The following is a 22,865-nucleotide window of genomic DNA, read 5'->3' on the forward strand; positions in this document are numbered from 1 at the left end:
GTGAAGGCTTGTCATCTTGTCCTCAACACAAATAATAGGTTAAACTGCAACAAAACTCGCCGCCGCCGACAGGCGAGTCTCGAGAAAAGAAGCTTGTCAGACGCCGACAAAAACTGTCAAGTCTATTATGTTGGTAGGACAAGTCGCTCACAAAAGACGAAATATCTTGAAGCAAAATTCTCCTGTCGAGGATGTATCCACCCGCACGCACCCAGCAATGTGAACCACCTGGACGCACCCAGCAATGTGAACCACCTGGACGCACCCAGCAATGTGAACCACCTGGACGCACCCAGCAATGTGAACCACCTGGACGCACCCAGCAATGTGAACCACCTGGACGCACCCAACAACGTGAACCACCTGGACGCACCCAACAACGTGAACCACCTGGACGCACCCAACAACGTGAACCACCTGGACGCACCCAACAACGTGAACCACCTGGACGCCTTCAAGCAGGTAAAGACGGCAGTAGTATTACCTAACTTTTGTTTACATGTGGACGGTTAGGAAGACGTGTGTGCTGGCGCAGCGCGGCCTGGGCCAGGCTCCACTAGTAATAGTCAGGATACTGGTGCTGCCAAACAACTGCGATACGATCCTTTACCAAAAATATTTATGTTAATATCCAGGTAGGTAGGTAATCCATTGTCAAGAGTTATTCAGCGCGCAGGTGTACCCCCGCTGGCCGAAGGGAGTTTCACTCACACCTGTCGACATCTGCATCCCAGGGGTCGGATTCACGAAGTAGTTACGCAATTACTTACGAACGTGTACATCTTTCCTCAATCTTTGACGGCTTTGGTTACATTTGTTAAACAGTTTACGAACATGAAAACTTGCCAATCAACTGTTGTTATTATTATACACAGCCTCCTGGTGCTTCGCAGCTCATTACTGTTTAATAATTGTAAACAAAGCCGCCAAAGATTGAGAAAAGGTGGACAGGGGCCAAATTCACGAAGCAGTTACGCAAGCACTTACGAACCTGTACATCTTTTCTCAATCTCTGGCGGCTTTGTTTACAATTATTAAACAGTTAATGAGCTCCGAAGCACCAGGAGGCTGATTATAACAATAACAACAGTCGATTGGGAAGTTTTCATGCTTGTAAACTGTTTAATAAATGTAACCAAAGCCGTCAAAGATTGAGGAAAGATGTACACTTTCGTAAGTGCTTGCATAACTGCTTCGTGAATCTGGCCCCAGGTTCGTAAGCGCTTGCGTAACTGCTTCGTGAATCTGGCCCCAGAGGTACAGCGTGCTCACCTGACTCACTCCTAAGACTTTTCAAAGTCTCCTTATGTTATAGTTACAGATTTAAAATTCTCATGATATTTGATTTAAATTACCAAACTAATCTATGGTTTGATCACACTTCATTTGTCTGGCACAGTCTTCAGGGCCTTGTTGACCAGACCACACACTAGAAGGTGAAGGGACGACGACGTTTCGGTCCGTCCTGGACCATTCTCAAGTCGACGCACCCAACAATGCGTCCCAACAACCCCGTCCTGGACCATTCCCAAGCGACTTGAGAATGGTCCAGGACGGACCGAAAAGTCGTCGTCCCTTCACCTTCTAGTGTGTGATCTGGTCAACATACTTCAGCCACGTTATTGTAACTCATCGCCTGCATTCAGGGCCTTGTCTCAACGGCATCACACTGTTGAGATGATAGTGGGATTACAACGGTCATTAGTTTCAACCCAATTTGCTTCTCCATTTTCCCCAAACAACAGGGTCGTCACAAGTAGTTTGGCGCACCAGGTATGCCATGACTTGTTGCAAGTAGGGCTACATTACACATAGAAATCACAATAGCGTGATGCATCAAATGAAGTAAGGGCGAAGAGGTAAAACGGGCATTTGACAGAGCTCGAGTGTATGAGGGAATTGCGTAAACTCCTGGTTTGTGTCTCGGAGAGACTGCAGGGTCCAAGTAAGGGCAGTAGACCTTCTGGTTGCAATTCTTTTTACCATGTCGTAGCGCAGTCGATTAAGGCAGCGTCTGGGATGCTCTCGGACGAAGGTTCGAACCCTCGTCACGGCCCTTATGGATTTGCTCAGGCCTACATTACCTCAAAAACTTGATTGGAACGTGACACTTCGAACGATTTTTTTAATATTGCTGCTCGCACAAAAAATGGCTTGTTGCAAACCAATTCTTCATAAGTGTAAACTATAGTTCATGCGAATTTCTAGTTTTGCTCGATAAGAACACTCTAGCTGTCAGCGTGTCGCCCGACAGCCCAGAGTTAGGCAGTCGAGGACGGAGATTTATTCAGAGCAGCATCGATCGTTGTAACCGTGGAAGCCAAGATAATATATCACTCGGGTGCACCTCAGACGACCCGGGCCTATTTGCCACATATATCTTGTTTATGTACCCTACCGGCATCGCCACCTGCATTTCATGCAATTATCTCGCTATTACTATAACTTACACGACACCTAACGCAATCACCTCGGCAGTAATTACATTTATACCAGACACTGCCGTGCCATTAGCAACAGATGTATGTGTACCTACAATTTGACCGATGCCGGTATTGCACAGAGCCACAGATACCACCGATGTACCTCTTAAACCACTATCTATAGTATTTTCCAATAGATAATTATGGTATTCCAACTGGTCGACTGGCACTCTGCACTCGACACTTGCCCAGGGGCCAGATTCACGAAACACTGACGCAAACACTTACGAACCTGTATATCTTTTCTCAATCTTTGGCGGCTTTGTTTCCAATTATTAAACAGTTAATGAGCTCCGAAGCACCAGGAGGCTGTTTATAACAATACCAACAGTTAAATGGGAAGTTTTCATGCTCGTAAACTGTTTAATAAATGTAACCAAAGCCGTCAAAGATTGAGGAAAGATGTAAACATTCGTAAGTGCTTGCGTAAGTGCTTTCGTGAATCTGGCCCCAGATATATAAGGCCCCAGACTGTGCCAAACTGAGCCATTCTCCTCCGTGAAGCTCCCAAGTCACGAGTGCTACGCCCAGCGCATGTTAACCATCATGTCTCAACATTTATGTTCTTGCTACAGTAAAGATATTTCACCGGCCGGCGCAAAGTTGTGCTCAAAGCGCTTTGCGTATTAGCAACTTCGTTAATATACTCTTTTTGTACATATTTACTAACCAGTGTAACATGTTCTATTGTATATTTTAATTAAAATGATCACTATTAGTACTACATAATGTAACAATTTGTGTTCTAGGGCAGGGTTTATTTTCTCATTGCTTATGACTCACAGGTAAAAAAAATTGCCATTCATCCCCTTAAACTTTGCTTGACCTTTGCTTGAGACAGTTTAGGGAAAACGTCTTGAAGGTACTTGAAGACTGGCGACTCCTTATCTAGAGCTGTGACACATTAACTAATTAATTAGAGGGCAGTCTTCAGGTACCTTCGAGATGCTTCCTCTAAGCTGTCTGTGGTAAAGGTCAATGCAAAGTTTGAGGGAAATAATAGCTATTCTTACTTTGGAGGCGCAAGCTATCGGAAAATAGCAGCGACTACACAGGGAGAAAAATTGTTACTTAGGTATACTTCCTTATGTATCGCTCCAATAGAATCTTTGAAATTGCACCCAACACATAAAGCTACTTAAGTCAATCCATCGGAACTTATTAACTGTGGCCTTTGTTTGATCTCTGGCGTCTCTGTACCGTTCCTCGCACGCTCACGTGTTTATCTGTACTAAAAAAAAAAAACAAGAATTACCAATTTATTATCGCACTAGCTGCACCCGGCCACGCGTTGCTGTGGCTCAGCAACGCAATTGTGCGTTGCTGAGCCACAGGAACCTTTCCCTGTCCCCCCAGTCCTCCCCACTATTAACCCCCTCCCCCTCGTCTTCCCAACCATTTTTCCCCTCCCCCGCCCTCTTGTCCTTCCCACCTTCCCCTCGTCCTTCCCACCATACCCCACTCCACCGTCCCCTCGTCCTCCCCTCTCCCCTTGTTTCCCCACCATCTCCAACTCCCCCGTCCTCTCGTCCTCCCCACCATTCCCCACTCCCCCGTCCGATGCATTCTCAAATGATCTGATGTTCCCATCAGAAAATTGGGAAGATCAAATGATCGGATGTTCCCATCATTGAAAATAAGAACAGTTAAAAACGAAATGAAAAATAAAAAAATCTATACTCACGAAATGAGCGACATGGTAAACAACACAGCTCAATTCCAACGCAATGTTACACAAAATAATTAAATCAAACTGAAAATAAATCGAAATCTTTGAAAATTCAATTTATCAATGCAATCGGAAACATTGAAATGGAATCGTTACATGTTTTTACCTGTCACAGGTGTTGCATCTATATAGTAGGTATATAAAAACACACGCGTATTCGAATGGAACGTTGTGTCAAAATTTCAAAGCAATCGGTAAAGAGGTTTCGAAGATTTCCCTCACATGAACATGTTTTTATCCCGTCACAAACGTGACATCTATATAGTATGTATATAAAAATCTGCTCGGATGCGAATGGAATGTTGTGTCAAATTTTTAAACCAATCGGTGAAGAACTTTCGGAGATTGTTCGTTTGTTCAAAATCGCTATTTACATTTTTTATTTATATGATATATCCATATAGCATATGGATATATCATATACTGGTCATGCCCTCCTACACAGCTGCAGTCCAGTCTAGTGTTATCAGTATTATTATAAAAATCCTTTAATGTTGTTTCAAGATATAAACATGCGTCCTAGACCCCACAAACGTAGATCACTGAGCAGTCCACACATTCCATCACCACCTCACACACCAACCATGCTCGACAAAAGAGGAAACTAGATTAGCACCGACTAATTGACTGGCGAGGGATCTCTCTGGGGGTTTATTGTGACAATTGGCCCGTTAAGACACTTAGAATTCAACAACGTGACGACTGCACTGCGCCCTGCTCTTCTCTACCTTCACAGATCGGGAGCCGGTGACTACACAACACACACTCGCCACTTCAAGTCACACTTGCAACACCCCGTATAACACTACACACGTTAAAGATAAATTATGCACCAGAAGCCTCGAACATTTTGGAATACAAAAGGTGATCATTAATTCAGCTTTACTAACAAAACAAAACTAAAAGTTTGGAAAATATACAGTTGTTTGATTCCTGAGATAATGTGTATGGCCATCTAACTAGCGTCCTGCTTGAAAAGAACACACTGAACTGAAGAAAACAATATCGATAGACGATAGACGAGAACGATTGGTCGATAGACGAGAACAATTGGTCGATAGACACGCTTGGAACAGGCCCTGAGTGAAATACCGGCAAATAAAGTATTCAAAACCGGCAGGAAAAAGAGCAAGCAGGAACATCTCTACTTCAACAGGACGAGTGATCTCACCGACGCCATGTCGTCCCCTGCGCTCATCTTGCTATAAATTCTTTTAATTTAGCAATTGTTGGACTTTTTTCAATGATCTGCAGATGCTAGAAATTTCAGTATGCAGGAACTGTGACGGTGGATCCCAACCACACTAGGCAGACACTACTTAAACTTGTCATTTTAAGCCAACGCTGAGTACAGAGAGGTCAAATATGGATTCCCAAGATGAAACAGACACGTCAGAGTGGAAGTATTCATCAAGGGTGGACAAGCAGATAATGCTGTACTTGCGGGGAATGAGCTTACGGCTCTATGTTCCCACCTCTCAACTCCTAAACGATTTGGGTGTAAGTGCCAGAGACTATTGCTCCCTCTCATCAGTGTAGTACACAAGGCTGGATATGAATAGCATCCACACACCAATGTAATACACCCAGACTGAGTCTGCAGTGTAGGCACACACAAGTGTAGAACAAGCAAGAAAGGTCAGGATGGTACAATACAAAATTTAGCTGCCACCAAGTGGGCCTGCAGGCCGCTCCAAGCAACAGCCTGGTGGACCAAGCTCTCACAAGTCAGGCTAGGCTTGGGGAGTAGAACAACTCCCAGAACCCCATCAAACAGGTATCAAGCAGAGTTGGTGTGACTGGGAGGCAGTGCTGCTTTGAATATGAAGACATGAATGGACCAGGTTTATCTAGCTGGCTTGATACTATCCGGATCACTATCTTGGTAAGACGAGTTAAATTTTAAGTGACTTCCAAACCTTTAACATATAAAACTAACTTATCGATGACGATGCTAATTAGTCTGCAAATGTGTCAAAATCAAGTTAATTAAATTCCACTAAAGCACGTCGGTTTGGACACGGTGTCAATGTCATCCACATTGTAATGAATTGATTTGAGCTATAGCGGTTATAAGATCCCGGAAGTTGCACTTATATTTGCGCAAATGAGTGGCAGAAATGCCAGGTAGATATTTTTTTTCCTTTACACAAGTTGATACAGAAGTAGACGCCTTCTGGCTCCTGTTGGCAGGCGTCAACTTTGCCAACTTTGCCTTAAGCTTTGCCTTCCCATAGCTTAAGGGACAGTAAACCTTACCCTACAAGTAGACGAGGAGTCACAATAACGTGGCTGAAATATGTTGACCAAACCACACACTAGAAAGTGAAGGAACGACGACGTTTCGGTCCGTCCCGAATGACATTCACAATCCACTTGAGAATGGTCCAGGACGGACTGAAACGTCGTCGTCCCTTCACTTTCTAGTGTGTGGTTTGGTCAACCTTACCCTACAAGTTTTACCCCCTAGAACACGACCCGCCAATCGGGTTTACTGCCAGGTCTCCAGTTACTATTTTTTATTGACTATAAGTTATATGCAACTGGAACAAATCAAATGGGTTGTTGTCGAAGTAACCACTATAGAGTTTCGCAGGCAAATATTATATAGTCACTGCAGTCAATCGGTAACTGGAAAGATGAAGCTTAGGAGCTAGTGCTCTACCTAGTAAGCTATTGATAACATGGATAAAGGAGACATGGATGGCAACTTTGCACATGTGAGTCACAGGGATGTTTGAAACAAACTATTTTAGTGTATTGGTATGGTCATGAGAGAGAAATAACAGAAGTTAAATCAGTAAATAGCTTCAAATAGATGATGAACAGGATTATCGGAAGTCAGTGCATTCATCAACCGACAGCTGGCAAAAAGACAGAACCCAGTAAACATATTGAGGTGAAAACAATAAAAAGATCTATAATATGCAAATTAGTTTTTACCATAAAAAGAAAACCGAACAAACCAATACAATTAGCGAATATTTTTTCCGCTTACTGAAAGCCTGACAATTTAACTCGGACGTTAAGTCACGCATAAGAAAGACCTGCAGGAGCATAATGCGATGTTTTTTATAGTAGCTGCCGTCTCCCACTTTCATAACGCGCAACACATGAGGGCATTGAGCGTCAGCACGGGCAAGTAAAGAGACGTGAAGTGCACCATTGCAGCCTCCGGCTCTCCACACCCTGACAATTACGGTAACATACGCTACCCATCCCTTCCATACATTGAAAAATACATACGCTGCCTAAACGACGAGGATAATCATGCACACGCGCTTGGCCAATTATTGCACTATTTGTATTATTTCATAATTGTTTATTAATACAGAAAGGAAGCGTATGAAGACCAGGCGATGAGTCACAATAACGTGGCTCAAGAATGTTGACCAAACCACACACTAGAAGGTGAAGGGACGACGACGTTTCGGTCCGTCCTGGACCATTCTCAAGTCGACTGTGTATCAACTTGAGTACCATTCACAATCGACTTGAGAATGGTCCAGGACGGACCGAAGCGTCGTCGTCCCTTCACCTTCTAGCGTATGAAGTGTTTATGTGGGTCGTAAGATCGTATAACAAACGTAGCACAAGGACGTAAAAACATGCTGGCTTTAGGTTCCCATACGGTGGATGTGGGCCTCGTCCAAGGCGTAAGATACGCCTTTACGGTGATTATTTAACTTCCTTTCTTCTCTGAGGCGAAAGATATCAGTTCCCGATACACAGTTTAAACTCATTAGCGACCGTCGTCTGCTCTTTCTGTAATGTTTATCTCTGCTTTCCTTCCTCTTTAAGAAAACACACACGAAGCTGCAACAACTAATTACTAAGATAATCTTTATTCGTATAAATTAAACAAGTAGTTAATAATGCGTACAGGAGACTCGCACACCTTTATTAATAACATGTTACTATTGTTTATTTAAGCTCCTCACATAACCTTGTAAACACCGACCAGAATGAAAATTAATAGACAAGATGAATATGAGTCAGTCCAGTGGGTGACTAGACTCACCTTATCATCGTGTACGGAAGCTATCAGAGAGCCCTGAGGAGAGGCGGTCACAGGAGATATAATTACAACATACAAGATACTCAGACAAAGTGGAAAAGAACAGCATATTTAAATCAGGAAAAGTAGGACAAGAGGGCACAGATGGAATCTGGAAACGCAAATGAATCGAAGAAATGCAAGTAAATACTTGTATCTTGCACGGGTGGTCAACAAGTGGAATGCACAGAGAAGCAGCAGTTGTGGAAGCCACCTCCATTCACAACTGTAAAGCCAGATTCGATGAAGAATTTGTGTCAGGAATGTTAAATTATAACTGGACAAGCGTATGGCCAGCAGGCGAGCTAGGCCTCGCTCCCCCCGTGGTCATTATTAGGTGAAAGCTGTTATGCAAGTACCTCCTCCTTTTCTTTCCCTTGCTGCTGCTACGGCTGCTGCTACCGCTTCTACGAGTTGCTGCTGCTGCTGCTGCTTCTACGAGTTGCTGCTGCTGCTGCTCTTATGAGTTGCTGCTGCTGCTGCTGCTGCTTCTACGAGTTGCTGCTGCTGCTGCTTCTACGAGTCGCTGCTGCTACTGCTTCTTCGAGTTGCTGCTGCTGCTGCCTCTACAAGTTGCTGCTGCTGCTTCTATGAGTTGCTGCTGCTGCTTTTTCTACGAGTTGCTGCTGCTGCTTCTGGTTAACTTTTGTGATAACAATAGACAGTATTCCAGCGCCTCGGCCAAGTATTCTTGAATTTTCAATTCCAATATGTCACGGCTGTGTTTTGTTTCATTGTAGTTTTACGTAAACTGCACAGATTATCAATGACAAGTCAAATATTAGGATTACTCTGAAGGTATGTCGCTTGCCCCCTCTGTATTTCAACTTCAGATACCGTTTGTGCAATGTCTAAATTTTTGCCAGATTTCTGATAGATATCAGTAAAAGTTTCCTTCACGAGTATCCATTTGAGAGCAATATGGATTGGCATTCCAAGTCCCCGTTCATGCTCTGCTGCTTCTGGTTCCCGGTACAATACTCCCATACCTGACATTCCTGGATTTAGAATACCATGCTGAAAATGTCGATATTCTGCCTCAGTTCAACTCCAGTTGCCGTGCTTAAATCCCACCCCAGAGCCACCAATTCTGACTTGGCAGACGTCCACTGATATGGAAGAAACTAACTTTCTCAAGTCTTAACTCTGTCACCTGAAGCTTTAACTTAGCCGCTAGCAGCAACCACAGTCTTGCCTCCCGTCCAAGAGATATCAAAGGCTTTTCTACTCCAGCTGCCCCGCAATGTGCAAGAGGTCGACTCTCACATCTTTACTCATTTTTAGATTAAAAAATTGTCACACCAACTTTGCGTTAATGTCGGTTAGATTAGTTTAAGATGAATTGATAATTCGGCTTCAAAATCCTTTGGCGAAGCGTCTTATGAACGAAGTGACCTAAATTGGCATGGTGTATGTCAACTGCCGCCACTGATGCCAAGTTTGTGTCTTAATGCCATTAACTGTTCGTCGATATTCAAGAAGGCCTTATTACACTAAGACGATTTACCAATGCAACAAGTATACACAAGTCAGTGGAGGATGTGTTGGATATGATGGAGGGGATTGAGTGCTCAGGATTACATGTTGAATACATGTATAAATGTAGGGATTGACGTACGTGTCTCGGGGATGGGAGAAAGAGGGACACATACTAACTAAGGAGAGTGACGTACGAGTCTCTAGAGGCTACGTCAGTAAGACGCGCTGGTGCGTGGTTACGTCAGTAAGACGGGCTGGTGCGTGGTTACGTCAGTAAGACGTGCTGGTGCGTGGTTACGTCAGTAAGACGGGCTGGTGCGTGGCTACGTCAGTAAGACGCGCTGGTGCGTGGCTACGTCAGTAAGACGCGCTGGTGCGTGGCTACGTCAGTAAGACGCGCTGGTGTGTGGCTACGTCAGTAAGACGCGCTGGTGCGTGGCTACGTCAGTAAGACGTGCTGGTGCGTGGCTACGTCAGTAAGACGCGCTGGTGTGTGGCTACGTCAGTAAGACGCGCTGGTGCGTGGCTACGTCAGTAAGACGCGCTGGTGCGTGGCTACGTCAGTAAGACGCGCTGGTGTGTGGCTACGTCAGTAAGACGCGCTGGTGCGTGGCTACGTCAGTAAGACGCGCTGGTGCGTGGCTCCGTCAGTAAGACGGGCTGGTGCGTGGCTACGTCAGTAAGACGCGCTGGTGCGTGGCTACGTCAGTAAGACGCGCTGGTGCGTGGCTACGTCAGTAAGACGCGCTGGTGCGTGGCTCCGTCAGTAAGACGGGCTGGTGCGTGGTTACGTCAGTAAGACGCGCTGGTGCGTGGCTACGTCAGTAAGACGCGCTGGTGCGTGGCTACGTCAGTAAGACGGGCTGGTGTGTGGCTACGTCAGTAAGACGGGCTGGTGCGTGGCTACGTCAGTAAGACGTGCTGGTGCGTGGCTACGTCAGTAAGACGGGCTGGTGCGTGGCTACGTCAGTAAGACGCGCTGGTGCATGGTTACGTCAGTAAGACGTGCTGGTGCGTTGCTACGTCAGTAAGACGCACTGGTGCGTGGCTACGTCAGTAAGACGTAGCCTTACGCACAGGGGCGGCACCTGTACTATTTAGTATCATTTGACCAGTTAATTACCTGAACAGTTCATCAGTTTCAAGGTCTATTCTCATGGACTACATTGCTCTTATTACATGATATTTGTAGCTATGACAGAGAAGCATATGTAGTGATGGATGAGTTGATGGATGAGGGGGACGGATGAGTTGATGGATGAGGGGGACGGATGAGTTGATGGATGAGGGGGACGGATGAGTTGTTGGATGAGGGGGGGCGGATGAGTTGTTGGATGAGGGGGGCGGATGAGTTGTTGGATGAGGGGGGGCGGATGAGTTGATGGATGAGGGGGACGGATGAGTTGTTGGATGAGGGGGACGGATGAGTTGTTGGATGAGGGGGGCGGATGAGTTGATCAATGAAGGCGTTTGCTGCAGTCTGTGTTTGATTATGATAGAGTACGCACTCATGCGTGCTTGTTCACGTCTAGTTTAACCAGGGATGCTAACGGAGATTGAGTTCTAGTCTCTGGGCCCCGTCTTTGGGCTGTCAGCTAGTTAGTTACTCCAGACCACCTTCTCCTATATCATACTGCTCTTGACAACTGTGAATGGAGTTTACAATTTCCGCCGCCTCCCCAATTAATTCCCCTTTGCACACTGCTCCTACACACACTGATAAGATCCTCTCCTGCCTCCCCTTCAGTCTGATACGGACCAGAGGGCTTGAGTATATCTGTACACAGGTGCGCGAATGTTCTATTTGTACCTGGGCAAGAATTTCAGGTCTTTGGGCTTGCATCTAAACTATCGCATACCTGGTACAACTAGTACACTTCATCTAGCACGTCATGGCTACACTGTCTGTTCTAGTGCAATTTCAATGCTCGCTAACGCTAAGTGACTACTTCCTGTTAACTCCATGACATGTTTTGGTCTTAGTCTGATTGATGAAAATGTCTTAATATTTTGTAGATTACCCCTTTTTCGTCGTGTATGTACTTACCTAACTGTACTTGCGGAGGTTGAGCCTCGATTCTTGTGATCCTCCTCTCGACCTTTACTCAGCTGGAGAATAGGGGCCAGATTCACGAAGTTACGCAAGTACTTACGAATGTGTACATCTTTCCTCAATCTTTGACGCCTTTGGTTACATTTATTAAACAGTTTACAAGCATGAAAACTTCCCAATCAACTGTTGTTGTTGTTATAAACAGTCTCCTGGTGCTTCTGAGCTTATTAACTGATTAATAATTGTAAACAAAGCCACCAATGATTGAGAAAAGATGCACAGGTTCGTAAGTGCTTCTGTAACTGTTTCGTGAATCTGGACCCTAGGTCCGGAGCCTATATTGCACTGTTATGTACATCTACACGGTGTGCTGACACCATTGAACTAAATGGTGGATTCCATTTGTTTACTATCATGATATTTCTTCCTAATATCTCTGTGGCTCGCTTGATGCTTAGTTTCCATCTGTTATTTCCTATTTCCCTATTTTTCTGCTCCAGCTCGTTCTCACTATTGACAAGCGTCAAGTTTTAAGTGATTTCACCAAAACGGTACAGCAACGACGGCGCTTCTTACAGGTCGGTGTTCAATCCCCGACCATCCAAGTGGCTGAGTACCGTTCCTTTCTCCCGTCAAATCCCAAATGCTTAATCTGATCCCTTCCAAGTGCTATATAGTTGTAATAGCTTGGCGCTCTCTCCTGATCTGTGCTTAACTCCGGCTCTCCACACCCTGACAATTACGGTAACGTCCGCTACCCATCCCTTCCATACATTGACAAATACATACGTTGCCTAATCGCTCTCTCCTGACCTTACCTCCCCTGATAAGAAGCGTTCCAACCTGGGCCACCCCGTAACCTATGAAGGTTACCTATTTTAACCGTAACCTACTTTATTCCAATACTTTTCATGGTAATTCATACGGCTCATATCTGGGACTATTCTAATAGCATTTTGAGTGTGTCCGCGCGCGTGCCTGCTAGTGGGCGCGTGCGTGCGCGCTCTCTGGGTCGGTATGGAGGAGGAGCAGCGGGGCAAGATTCACCCTTAACACATTTTTAATTTAATTTTTGAAGGGCCTGAGGAAAGGCGGCCCAGGAGGGAAGTTGATTAAACTAGCGAGGCCCACCAGCCCTGGCTTAGTTGTTGCGCTGACCTGTGATGACCCCCCCCCCCGCTGACCTGTGATGACCCTTCTCGACCTGTGATGACCCCCCTCGACCTGTGATGACACCCCCCCTCGACCTGTAATGACCCCCCGCTAACATGTGATGCCCCCCCCCCCCCGCTGACCTGTGATGACCCCCCCCCCCCCCCCCCCGCTGACCTTACCACATTCAACCCGCTCTCTTCATTCCCCCTCCGTAATTAAGGCAGTGGTTTAACGTAACCAAAAGCGTCAGAACCTAACCTAATGGAGCCGATAAACATCGTGCACCAGAAGCGTCAATAACGCTGTGTTTTCAATTTCTCTAAACGCCCGCAATTTGTACGGAGGCGTTAATGCGTACTAAAAAGTAGCGCGCTCCGTAGGACGACAGGTTGGCAAAGTAGCACTGTAGATGGTTCCTGTAACACAGTGGTTTGCGTCCTCTCATCACAATATAGGGACCCGGGTACAATACCAGGGCGGAACAGAAACGATTTGGCACGTTTCCTTTCACCTGATGCCTCTCTTCACCTAGCAGTAAAATAGGTACCCGGGAGTTAAGCAACTGTTGTGGGGTGCATCCTGGAGAAGGTCAGTAGCTGGCCTAGGGAGAAGCTAGGTAAGCCTAAGCACAGGCTAACCCCCCCCCCCCGCCCCTTCCACGCTGGGCAAAGGAATTTAATTATGTCTTAATAATCATAACTTGCTCAAGTATATAAAGGATGGGAAGACGTTCCCCCAAAATAGAGCCTAATCACTGGCAAGAAGGGTTAAAGAAGCCAGGAATGTGAAATAAGATTATGAATCGTGGATGGAACACGGGCTCACCATAGCCCGTGCTACTTGGAACTTTTTGTTCCAGGTAGCGAATCTTAAATAACAACAACAGTGGATGGAAAACGGGTTCTTCCAGGTTATCTTGAGGTTATCTTGAGATGATTTCGGGGCTTTTAGTGCTCCCGCGGCCCGGTCCTCGACCAGGCCTCCACCCCAAGGAAGCAGCCCGTGACAGCTGACTAACACCCAGGTACCTATTTTACTGCTAGGTAAGAGGGGCATAGGGTGAAAGAAACTCTGCCCATTGTTTCTCGCCGGCGCCTGGGATCGAACCCGGGACCACAGGATCACAAGTCCAGCGTGCTGTGCGCTCGGCGGACCGGCTCCCCGTGTTAAACTATTGTGTTAAACTATTGTTAGCGAGAGGATTGGACCATTGAAAACTGTCAGGTCACCTAATAGATAATGTAGAAGACGGATGGCGTTCTAAATAGATGTTTTGTCTCGGTCCTGACTAGAGAAGAAATAGACGATTTCCAGGCAGTTGAACACCTTTGTTGAGAATGAAGACGGTCAGCCAACAGTAACTAGGGGAGACTTTAAGACGGTCAGCCAACAGTAACTAGGGGAGACTTTAAGACGGTCAGCCAACAGTAACTAGGGGAGACTTTAGGACGGTCAGCCAACAGTAACTAGGGGAGACTTTAAGACGGTCAGCCAACAGTAACTAGGGGAGACTTTAAGACGGTCAGCCAACAGTAACTAGGGGAGACTTTAGGACGGTCAGCCAACAGTAACTAGGGGAGACTTTAGGACGGTCAGCCAACAGTAACTAGGGGAGACTTTAGGACGGTCAGCCAACAGTAACTAGGGGAGACTTTAAGACGGTCAGCCAACAGTAACTAGGGGAGACTTTAGGACGGTCAGCCAACAGTAACTAGGGGAGACTTTAGGACGGTCAGCCAACAGTAACTAGGGGAGACTTTAGGACGGTCAGCCAACAGTAACTAGGGGAGACTTTAAGACGGTCAGCCAACAGTAACTAGGGGAGACTTTAGGACGGTCAGCCAACAGTAACTAGGGGAGACTTTAGGACGGTCAGCCAACAGTAACTAGGGGAGACTTTAGGACGGTCAGCCAACAGTAACTAGGGGAGACTTTAGGAAACTGAAAAAAACGAGCCAAAAACTGACCAATGGCCCGTGGTAAAATATTTCCTAGATGGTCTAGGACCGTCCTTGTGGAGACACAAGCACACGGAGCGTCCTTGTAGAGACACAAGTACAAGGAGCGTCCTTGTAGAGACACAAGAACAAGGACCGTCCTTGTAGAGACACAAGCACAAGGAGCGTCCTTGTGGAGACACAAGAACAAGGAGCGTCCTTGTAGAGACACAAGCACAAGGACCGTCCTTGTGGAGACACAAGAACAAGGAGCGTCCTTGTAGAGACACAAGCACAAGGAGCGTCCTTGTAGAGACACAAGCACAAGGACCGTCCTTGTGGAGACACAAGCACAAGTAGCGTCCTTGTGGAGACACAAGCACAAGGAGCGTCCTTGTGGAGACACAAGCACAAGGACCGTCCTTGTAGAGACACAAGCACAAGGACCGTCCTTGTGGAGACACAAGAACAAGGAGCGTCCTTGTAGAGACACAAGCACAAGGACCGTCCTTGTGGAGACACAAGCACAAGTAGCGTCCTTGTGGAGACACAAGCACAAGGAGCGTCCTTGTGGAGACACAAGCACAAGGACCGTCCTTGTAGAGACACAAGCACAAGGACCGTCCTTGTAGAGACACAAGCACAAGGACCGTCCTTGTAGAGACACAAGCACAAGGACCGTCCTTGTGGAGACACAAGCACAAGGAGCGTCCTTGTGGAGACACAAGCACAAGGACCGTCCTTGTAGAGACACAAGCACAAGGACCGTCCTTGTAGAGACACAAGCACAAGGACCGTCCTTGTAGAGACACAAGCACAAGGACCGTCCTTGTAGAGACACAAGCACAAGGAGCGTCCTTGTAGAGACACAAGCACAAGGACCGTCCTTGTGGAGACACAAGCACAAGGACCGTCCTTGTAGAGACACAAGTACAAGGAGCGTCCTTGTGGAGACACAAGAACAAGGACCGTCCTTGTGGAGACACAAGCACAAGGACCGTCCTTGTAGAGACACAAGCACAAGGACCGTCCTTGTGGAGACACAAGCACAAGGAGCGTCCTTGTAGAGACACAAGTACAAGGAGCGTCCTTGTAGACACAAGCACAAGGAGCGTCCTTGTAGAGACACAAGTACAAGGAGCGTCCTTGTAGACACAAGCACAAGGAGCGTCCTTGTAGAGACACAAGTACAAGGAGCGTCCTTGTGGAGACACAAGCACAAGGACCGTCCTTATAGAGACACAAGTACAAGGAGCGTCCTTGTAGAGACACAAACACAAGGACCGTCCTTGTGGAGACACGAGTACAAGGAGCGTCCTAGTAGACACAAGCACAAGGAGCGTCCTTGTAGACACAAGCACAAGGACCGTCCTTGTAGAGACACAAGCACAAGGACCGTCCTTGTAGAGACACAAGCACAAGGAGCGTCCTTGTAGACACAAGTACAAGGAGCGTCCTTGTAGACACAAGCACAAGGAGCGTCCTTGTAGAGACACAAGTACAAGGAGCGTCCTTGTAGAGACACAAGCACAAGGAGCGTCCTTGTAGAGACACAAGCACAAGGAGCGTCCTTGTAGAGACACAAGTACAAGGACCGTCCTTGTAGAGACACAAGTACAAGGAGCGTCCTTGTAGAGACACAAGTACAAGGACCATCCTTGTAGAGACACAAGCACAAGGACCGTCCTTGCAGCTTCGCAACACTCACTTGTAAAGCCGTGCAGGTTTAATGGCTTTAAGTTTAATCTGCAGGTAATTACAAGTTTAATATTCAATAATTATAGGATAACTGTGCTTTGCAAATTGATCCATAATTAAATAGGCATGTTTAGATGGTAGCCTATCAAGGAAGACTTGGCCCATCGCTATGAATAGCACATCACACAATACATACATATTCCAAGTATACATAACACTGTTTCAGTATTTTAAAATAAATATTATATTTTACAATATTAGTGTAAATTGTACTAATGGATAATGTATAATATTATGTTTCTATTGCATACGTGCAAGAAAATAACAGAATTTGGACAGAAACAGAAAAATAAAAGTGAAATTTGGCATTTATCTGATGTTGTGGAGGAGGTGGACGTGGTTGTTACGGTGGAGGAGGTGGACGTGGTTGTTACGGTGGAGGAGGTGGACGTGGTTGTTACGGTGGTGGAGGTGGACGAGGTTGTTACGGTGGTGGTGGACGTGGTTGTTACGGTGGTGGAGGTGGACGTGGTTGTTACGGTGGAGGTGGACGTGGTTGTTACGGTGGTGGAGGTGGACGTGGTTGTTACGGTGGAGGAGGTGGACGTGGTTGTTACGGTGGAGGAGGTGGACGAGGTTGTTACGGTGGAGGTGGACGTGGTTGTTACGGTGGTGGAGGTGGACGTGGTTGTTACGGTGGAGGAGGTGGACGTGGTTGTTACGGTGGTGGAGGTGGACGTGGTTGTTACGGTGGAGGAGGTGGACGTGGTTGTTACGGTGGAGGAGGTGGACGTGGTTGTTACGGTGGTGGAGGTGGACGTGGTTGTTACGGTGGAGGAGGTGGACGTGGTTGTTACGGTGGTGGAGGTGGACGAGGTTGTTACGGTGGAGGAGGTGGACGTGGTTGTTACGGTGGTGGTGGACGAGGCTGTTACGGTGGTGAAGGTGGACGTGGTTGTTACGGTGGTGGGGGTGGAGGTGGTTGTTACGGTGGTGGAGGTGGACGTGGTTGTTACGGTGGTGGTGGACGTGGTTGTTACGGTGGTGGGGGTGGAGGTGGTTGTTACGGTGGTGGGGGTGGAGGTGGTTGTTACGGTGGTGGTGGACGTGGTTGTTACGGTGGAGGAGGTGGACGAGGTTGTTACGGTGGTGGAGGTGGACGTGGTTGTAACGGTGGTGGAGGTGGACGTGGTTGTTACGGTGGAGGAGGTGGACGAGGTTGTTACGGTGGAGGAGGTGGACGTGGTTGTTACGGTGGAGGTGGACGTGGTTGTTACGGTGGAGAAGGTGGACGTGGTTGTTACGGTGGAGGAGGTGGACGAGGTTGTTACGGTGGAGGAGGTGGACGTGGTTGTTACGGTGGAGGAGGTGGACGTGGTTGTTACGGTGGTGGAGGTGGACGAGGTTGTTACGGTGGTGGTGGACGTGGTTGTTACGGTGGTGGAGGTGGACGTGGTTGTTACGGTGGAGGTGGACGTGGTTGTTACGGTGGTGGAGGTGGACGAGGTTGTTACGGTGGAGGAGGTGGACGTGGTTGTTACGGTGGAGGTGGACGTGGTTGTTACGGTGGAGGAGGTGGACGAGGTTGTTACGGTGGAGGAGGTGGACGTGGTTGTTACGGTGGAGGTGGACGTGGTTGTTACGGTGGAGAAGGTGGACGTGGTTGTTACGGTGGAGGAGGTGGACGAGGTTGTTACGGTGGAGGAGGTGGACGAGGTTGTTACGGTGGAGGAGGTGGACGTGGTTGTTACGGTGGAGGAGGTGGACGAGGTTGTTACGGTGGAGGAGGTGGACGAGGTTGTTACGGTGGAGGAGGTGGACGTGGTTGTTACGGTGGAGGAGGTGGACGAGGTTGTTACGGTGGAGGAGGTGGACGTGGTTGTTACGGTGGTGGAGGTGGACGTGGTTGTTACGGTGGAGGAGGTGGACGTGGTTGTTACGGTGGAGGAGGTGGACGTGGTTGTTACGGTGGAGGTGGTTGTTACGGTGGAGGAGGTGGACGTGGTTGTTACGGTGGAGGTGGCTCACCATTGTGTGTGGCAGCAGGGTAGTGAGGTCTGGCTCTTCATGTACCGCCGACTAGCCTTACTGTTACTGTTGTGTTATAATTTAACTATTCTGACGTTCGAATTTGTTGTCTGGTGTTAAATTGGTGGTGGTATAGGTGGAAGGGCCGATGGTGAGTGGCTTTGAGCACTAAGTGACAGCATATTAACCTTCCTAGGAATTTAAAATCAGATTGAGTTACACTGACTGTCAGCTGATTGGACAGCCACGTATCAAAAATAAGATAAATAAAATTTAGTTCAGTAGATGAGTGAAGCAAAACTTGAGGAAGTACACACTGCAGTAGGCCTACAGGACCAAGAGAAGTTCCTATGTATATCCACTTGTTTTCGCTCGTGCGTATGTCTATTTTATTTTTAAAATTTACGAAGGCATATGCTTCATTACCGTCCCTTGTGTTATCAGCACCGGTGAGCTGATGACACCTGGCTGTCTGTCTGTCCTGCTATCTCACTCATTACTTCTCAGACTCCTCTCCCTTCTTCCCTCTGTATAGCCCCTCCTGTCAGAGGACAATGTGTTAGAGTAAGAGGTAGAGAAAGGCAAATTATCGTGATAAAACGGCAACCTGCCCTCCATCCCGTGTTGCCGTAGCTGGCACTCCATCCCGTGTTGCCGTAGCTGGCACTCCATCCCGTGTTGCCGTAGCTCGCACTCCATCCCGTGTTGCCGTAGCTGGCACTCCATCCCGTGTTGCCGTAGCTCGCACTCCATCCCGTGTTGCCGTAGCTCGCACTCCATCCCGTGTTGCCGTAGCTGGCACTCCATCCCGTGTTGCCGTAGCTGGCACTCCATCCCGTGTTGCCGTAGCTCGCACTCCATCCCGTGTTGCCGTAGCTGGCACTCCATCCCGTGTTGCCGTAGCTCGCACTCCATCCCGTGTTGCCGTAGCTCGCACTCCATCCCGTGTTGCCGTAGCTCGCACTCCATCCCGTGTTGCCGTAGCTCGCACTCCATCCTGTGTTGCCTCAATCAACACAGTAATCACCATCCATCATGTTAGCAAAATTTTGTGTTTGAAAACCACTCAAAAGGTAAAGTCGATAAACACTCTGGAACTCCTGCTGCCCCCCGCCTTGCGCTCCTCCCCGCACCCTACCTTCCTACGGAAAAAACTAACACATACTTCGAGTAGTTAAGCTTTTTTTGTTTTACCTTTGAGAAAAAACTCAGCTGCTTCTCTCCGTGTGGTTCCTCGGGCTCACGTCCTGGTTCTCTTCCCTGTGCTACTTAATTACTTGTTCGCTCACAAATTTCTTTAAACTTGCTGCTTCAAAATTTCCTCCATCGCTGGTTCCTTTCTACACTTCCTTGTTATCTCCTTCACTCCGTCGCTGGATTACTGTTTCACCCGCTTTTCCCTATTGACAATTCCCTATAGATACGGAGTACTGGAGAACCTCGGTACCATAATGTTACTGAATTTAGTAGTTACATATTTACTCTCTCTCTGGCTCTTCCTCCTATTCACTCCCTCCCTGGTTCTCTTATTCACTGTCTCTCTGGCTCTCTTATTCACTCTCTCTCTGGCTCTCTTATTCACTCTCTCCCTGGCTCTCTTATTCACTCTCTCCCTGGCTCTCTTATTCACTCTCTCTCTGGTTCTCTTATTCACTGTCTCTCTGGCTCTCTTATTCACTCTCTCTCTGGCTCTCTTATTCACTCTCTCTCTGGCTCTCTTATTCACTCTCTCTCTGGCTCTCTTATTCACTCTCTCCCTGGCTCTGTTATTCACTCTCTCCCTGGCTCTCTTATTCACTCTCTCCCTGGCTCTCTTATTCACTCTCTCCCTGGCTCTCTTATTCACTCTCTCCCTGGCTCTCTCATTCACTCCCTCTCTGGCTCTCTCATTCACTCCCTTCCTGGCTCTCTTATTCACTTCCTCCCTGGCTCTCATTCACTCCCTCCCTGGCTCTCTTATTTACTCCCTCTCTGGCTCTCTCATTCACTCCCTCCCTGGCTCTCTTATTCACTCCCTCCCTGGCTCTCTTATTCACTCCCTCTCTGGCTCTCTCATTCACTCCCTCCCTGGCTCTCTCATTCACTCCCTCCCTGGCTCTCTTATTTACTCCCTCTCTGGCTCTCTCATTCACTCCCTCTCTGGCTCTCTTATTCACTTCCTCTCTGGCTCTCTCATTCACTCTCTCCCTGGCTCCCTCTCTCATTTACATACACGCGAGCGTACACACATACACACACACAGTAATTTGAAAGCATCCAATGCATGGTAAAGAGGATGAAACTAGAGAAAAAGTTAACCGGACGAGGAGTGGAGATCGCACTAGAACACCATAACACCAGGATAGAAGAACAATCTTCGTGCCTTATTATAACATTTTTGAGGGGTCGTGATTGTCTTAAACACAACTGGGGGTTGTTGACAACTCCCTATAGATACGGAGTACTGGAGAATCTCGGTACCATAATGTTATTGAATTTTCTTTGAAGTGTACTTGTCAACGGGGTTCTTTGCACATTACTTTATCTTCAAGTCGCGTAAGGAATTATTTTGAGTGCAGTTTTGGGATCAGTCCTAATATTTTCCAGGTGTAAATTACTATACAAATCTTTCGCCTGCGCTCCAGGGAGTACAATTTAGGCAATTTTAAGCGCTCTCGATAAGTTAGGCGTTTTATTGAATGAACTCTGGCAGTAAATTTTCCCTGCACGTTCCCCAGGTCAATAACTTCGCCAGCCGTAAATATGGTAGATAATGTGCAACAGGCGTCGTATAAATGCAATATTCGTCTAACATTCCGGTCAGGATTAAAATATTGATTTAATTCTTCAATAGGCAAATCAGAGGGAATAATGTTTTGTTGTGTAAATAGCTTGTAAGCCTCATCTCAAGATCATTGCACACGCTTTGTCTTCTAGTCTTCAGCCACAAGAGAGGCTTCTAAAGCCACTCAATGGCCCTCTGGGTCGCCTGAGCACCCAGTTCATTCCACAGAAAATCAATACTTCAAGGGACAAACTGTATAATTTGGAAAGCTTGGCCACAACATATAACCATAAACATTAACCACGTGGAGCAAGATGACACGTGGAGCAAGAAGACACGTGGAGCAAGAAGACACGTGGAGAAAGATGACACGTGGAGCAAGAAGACACGTGGAGCAAGAAGACACGTGGAGAAAGAAGACACGTGGAGCAAGAAGACACGTGGAGAAAGATGACACGTGGAGCAAGAAGACACGTGGAGAAAGAAGACACGTGGAGCAAGAAGACACGTGGAGAAAGAAGACACGTGGAGCAAGAAGACACGTGGAGAAAGAAGACACGTGGAGCAAGAAGACACGTGGAGCAAGAAGACACGTGGAGCAAGAAGACACGTGGAGAAAGATGACACGTGGAGCAAGAAGACACGTGGAGCAAGAAGACACGTGGAGAAAGATGACACGTGGAGCAAGAAGACACGTAGAGAAAAAAACACGTGGGAACAGAACGACACGTCACAGGACACACGTGAGAACCAGAAAGTCAGACGAGCCACAAGGACTCACATTTATACCTTAGTGTGGCGGGTAGTGAGCACTTGGTCTATGATGGGGTCGTGTTATTAGATAACTCAATGTACAGCTAAACAACTTAAGTAATCGACAGATTGCATGACACATTCCGCCTAAGTTGTGGGCTGGGAGCATCAGTGGTTTTAAGCACATTCTACCTTGGTAGTTCCTACTGCCATGATGGTGGGATATGTCAAGAACGAAGTCAAGAAGTCATATGTCAAGAAGAACATGTAGAACGAGAGTGTACACTTGCCAGGCCAACACACACAAGTGGCTGTATACTACTGTGAACACTGTATACCCTTCAAGTATTACCTCCCTTTGGTTTTGCATACATAACTATATCCCGTGAAGACATATATATAGGAGAGTTGGTACCCCTATATGCTAACAAAATATTAATATTTTTATTAGTTTTTATATTAGTTTTATATTAAAATTTGTTGATTAGTTTTGATTAGGTATACTGAATATGATGAAATACAAGTAGATCGGGAAGGGGGGGGGGTCATTGCACCAGACGACCTGAAGCAAAGAGAAGGGGGCCCAGGAGCTTCCACTCAACGCCTTCAAACACAAATAGGCAAGACACACGTATACAATTTTTATCCCACACTCAATTTCTCATGAGGTTATCTTGAGATGATTTCGGGGCTTTAATGTCCCCGCGGCCCGGTCCTCGACCAGGCCTC

At 47.0% G+C, this 22,865-nt stretch overlaps 2 protein-coding genes across 3 annotated transcripts in view; one reads left to right on the forward strand and one right to left on the reverse strand.

The window, feature by feature from the left end:
- Positions 1-22,865, reverse strand: part of CASK (peripheral plasma membrane protein CASK) — a 942,297-nt gene that overhangs the window by 836,557 nt on the left and 82,875 nt on the right. The gene's annotated exons all lie outside the window — the stretch shown is intronic.
- On the forward strand, positions 192-21,683 carry LOC138358878 (homeobox-like protein HDP1). The gene is made up of 4 exons (XM_069317228.1): positions 192-462; positions 2,209-2,522; positions 16,910-18,623; positions 21,490-21,683. Exons 1-4 carry the CDS (start codon positions 192-194, stop codon positions 21,681-21,683), a joined length of 2,493 nt encoding a protein of 830 aa, XP_069173329.1.

Source organism: Procambarus clarkii, chromosome 87 (assembly GCF_040958095.1).
Source record: "Procambarus clarkii isolate CNS0578487 chromosome 87, FALCON_Pclarkii_2.0, whole genome shotgun sequence".
Classification (NCBI taxonomy): domain Eukaryota; kingdom Metazoa; phylum Arthropoda; class Malacostraca; order Decapoda; family Cambaridae; genus Procambarus; species Procambarus clarkii.

Coding starts and splice junctions, on each gene's coding strand:
- LOC138358878 (XM_069317228.1), top strand. CDS start 192: ATGTATCCACCCGCACGCACCCAGCAATGTGAACCACCTGGACGCACC. Junction 463..2,208: donor ACCTGGACGCCTTCAAGCAG/GTAAAGACGGCA, acceptor GCGAATTTCTAG/TTTTGCTCGATAAGAACACT. Junction 2,523..16,909: donor CCGTGCCATTAGCAACAGAT/GTATGTGTACCT, acceptor CATACGTGCAAG/AAAATAACAGAATTTGGACA.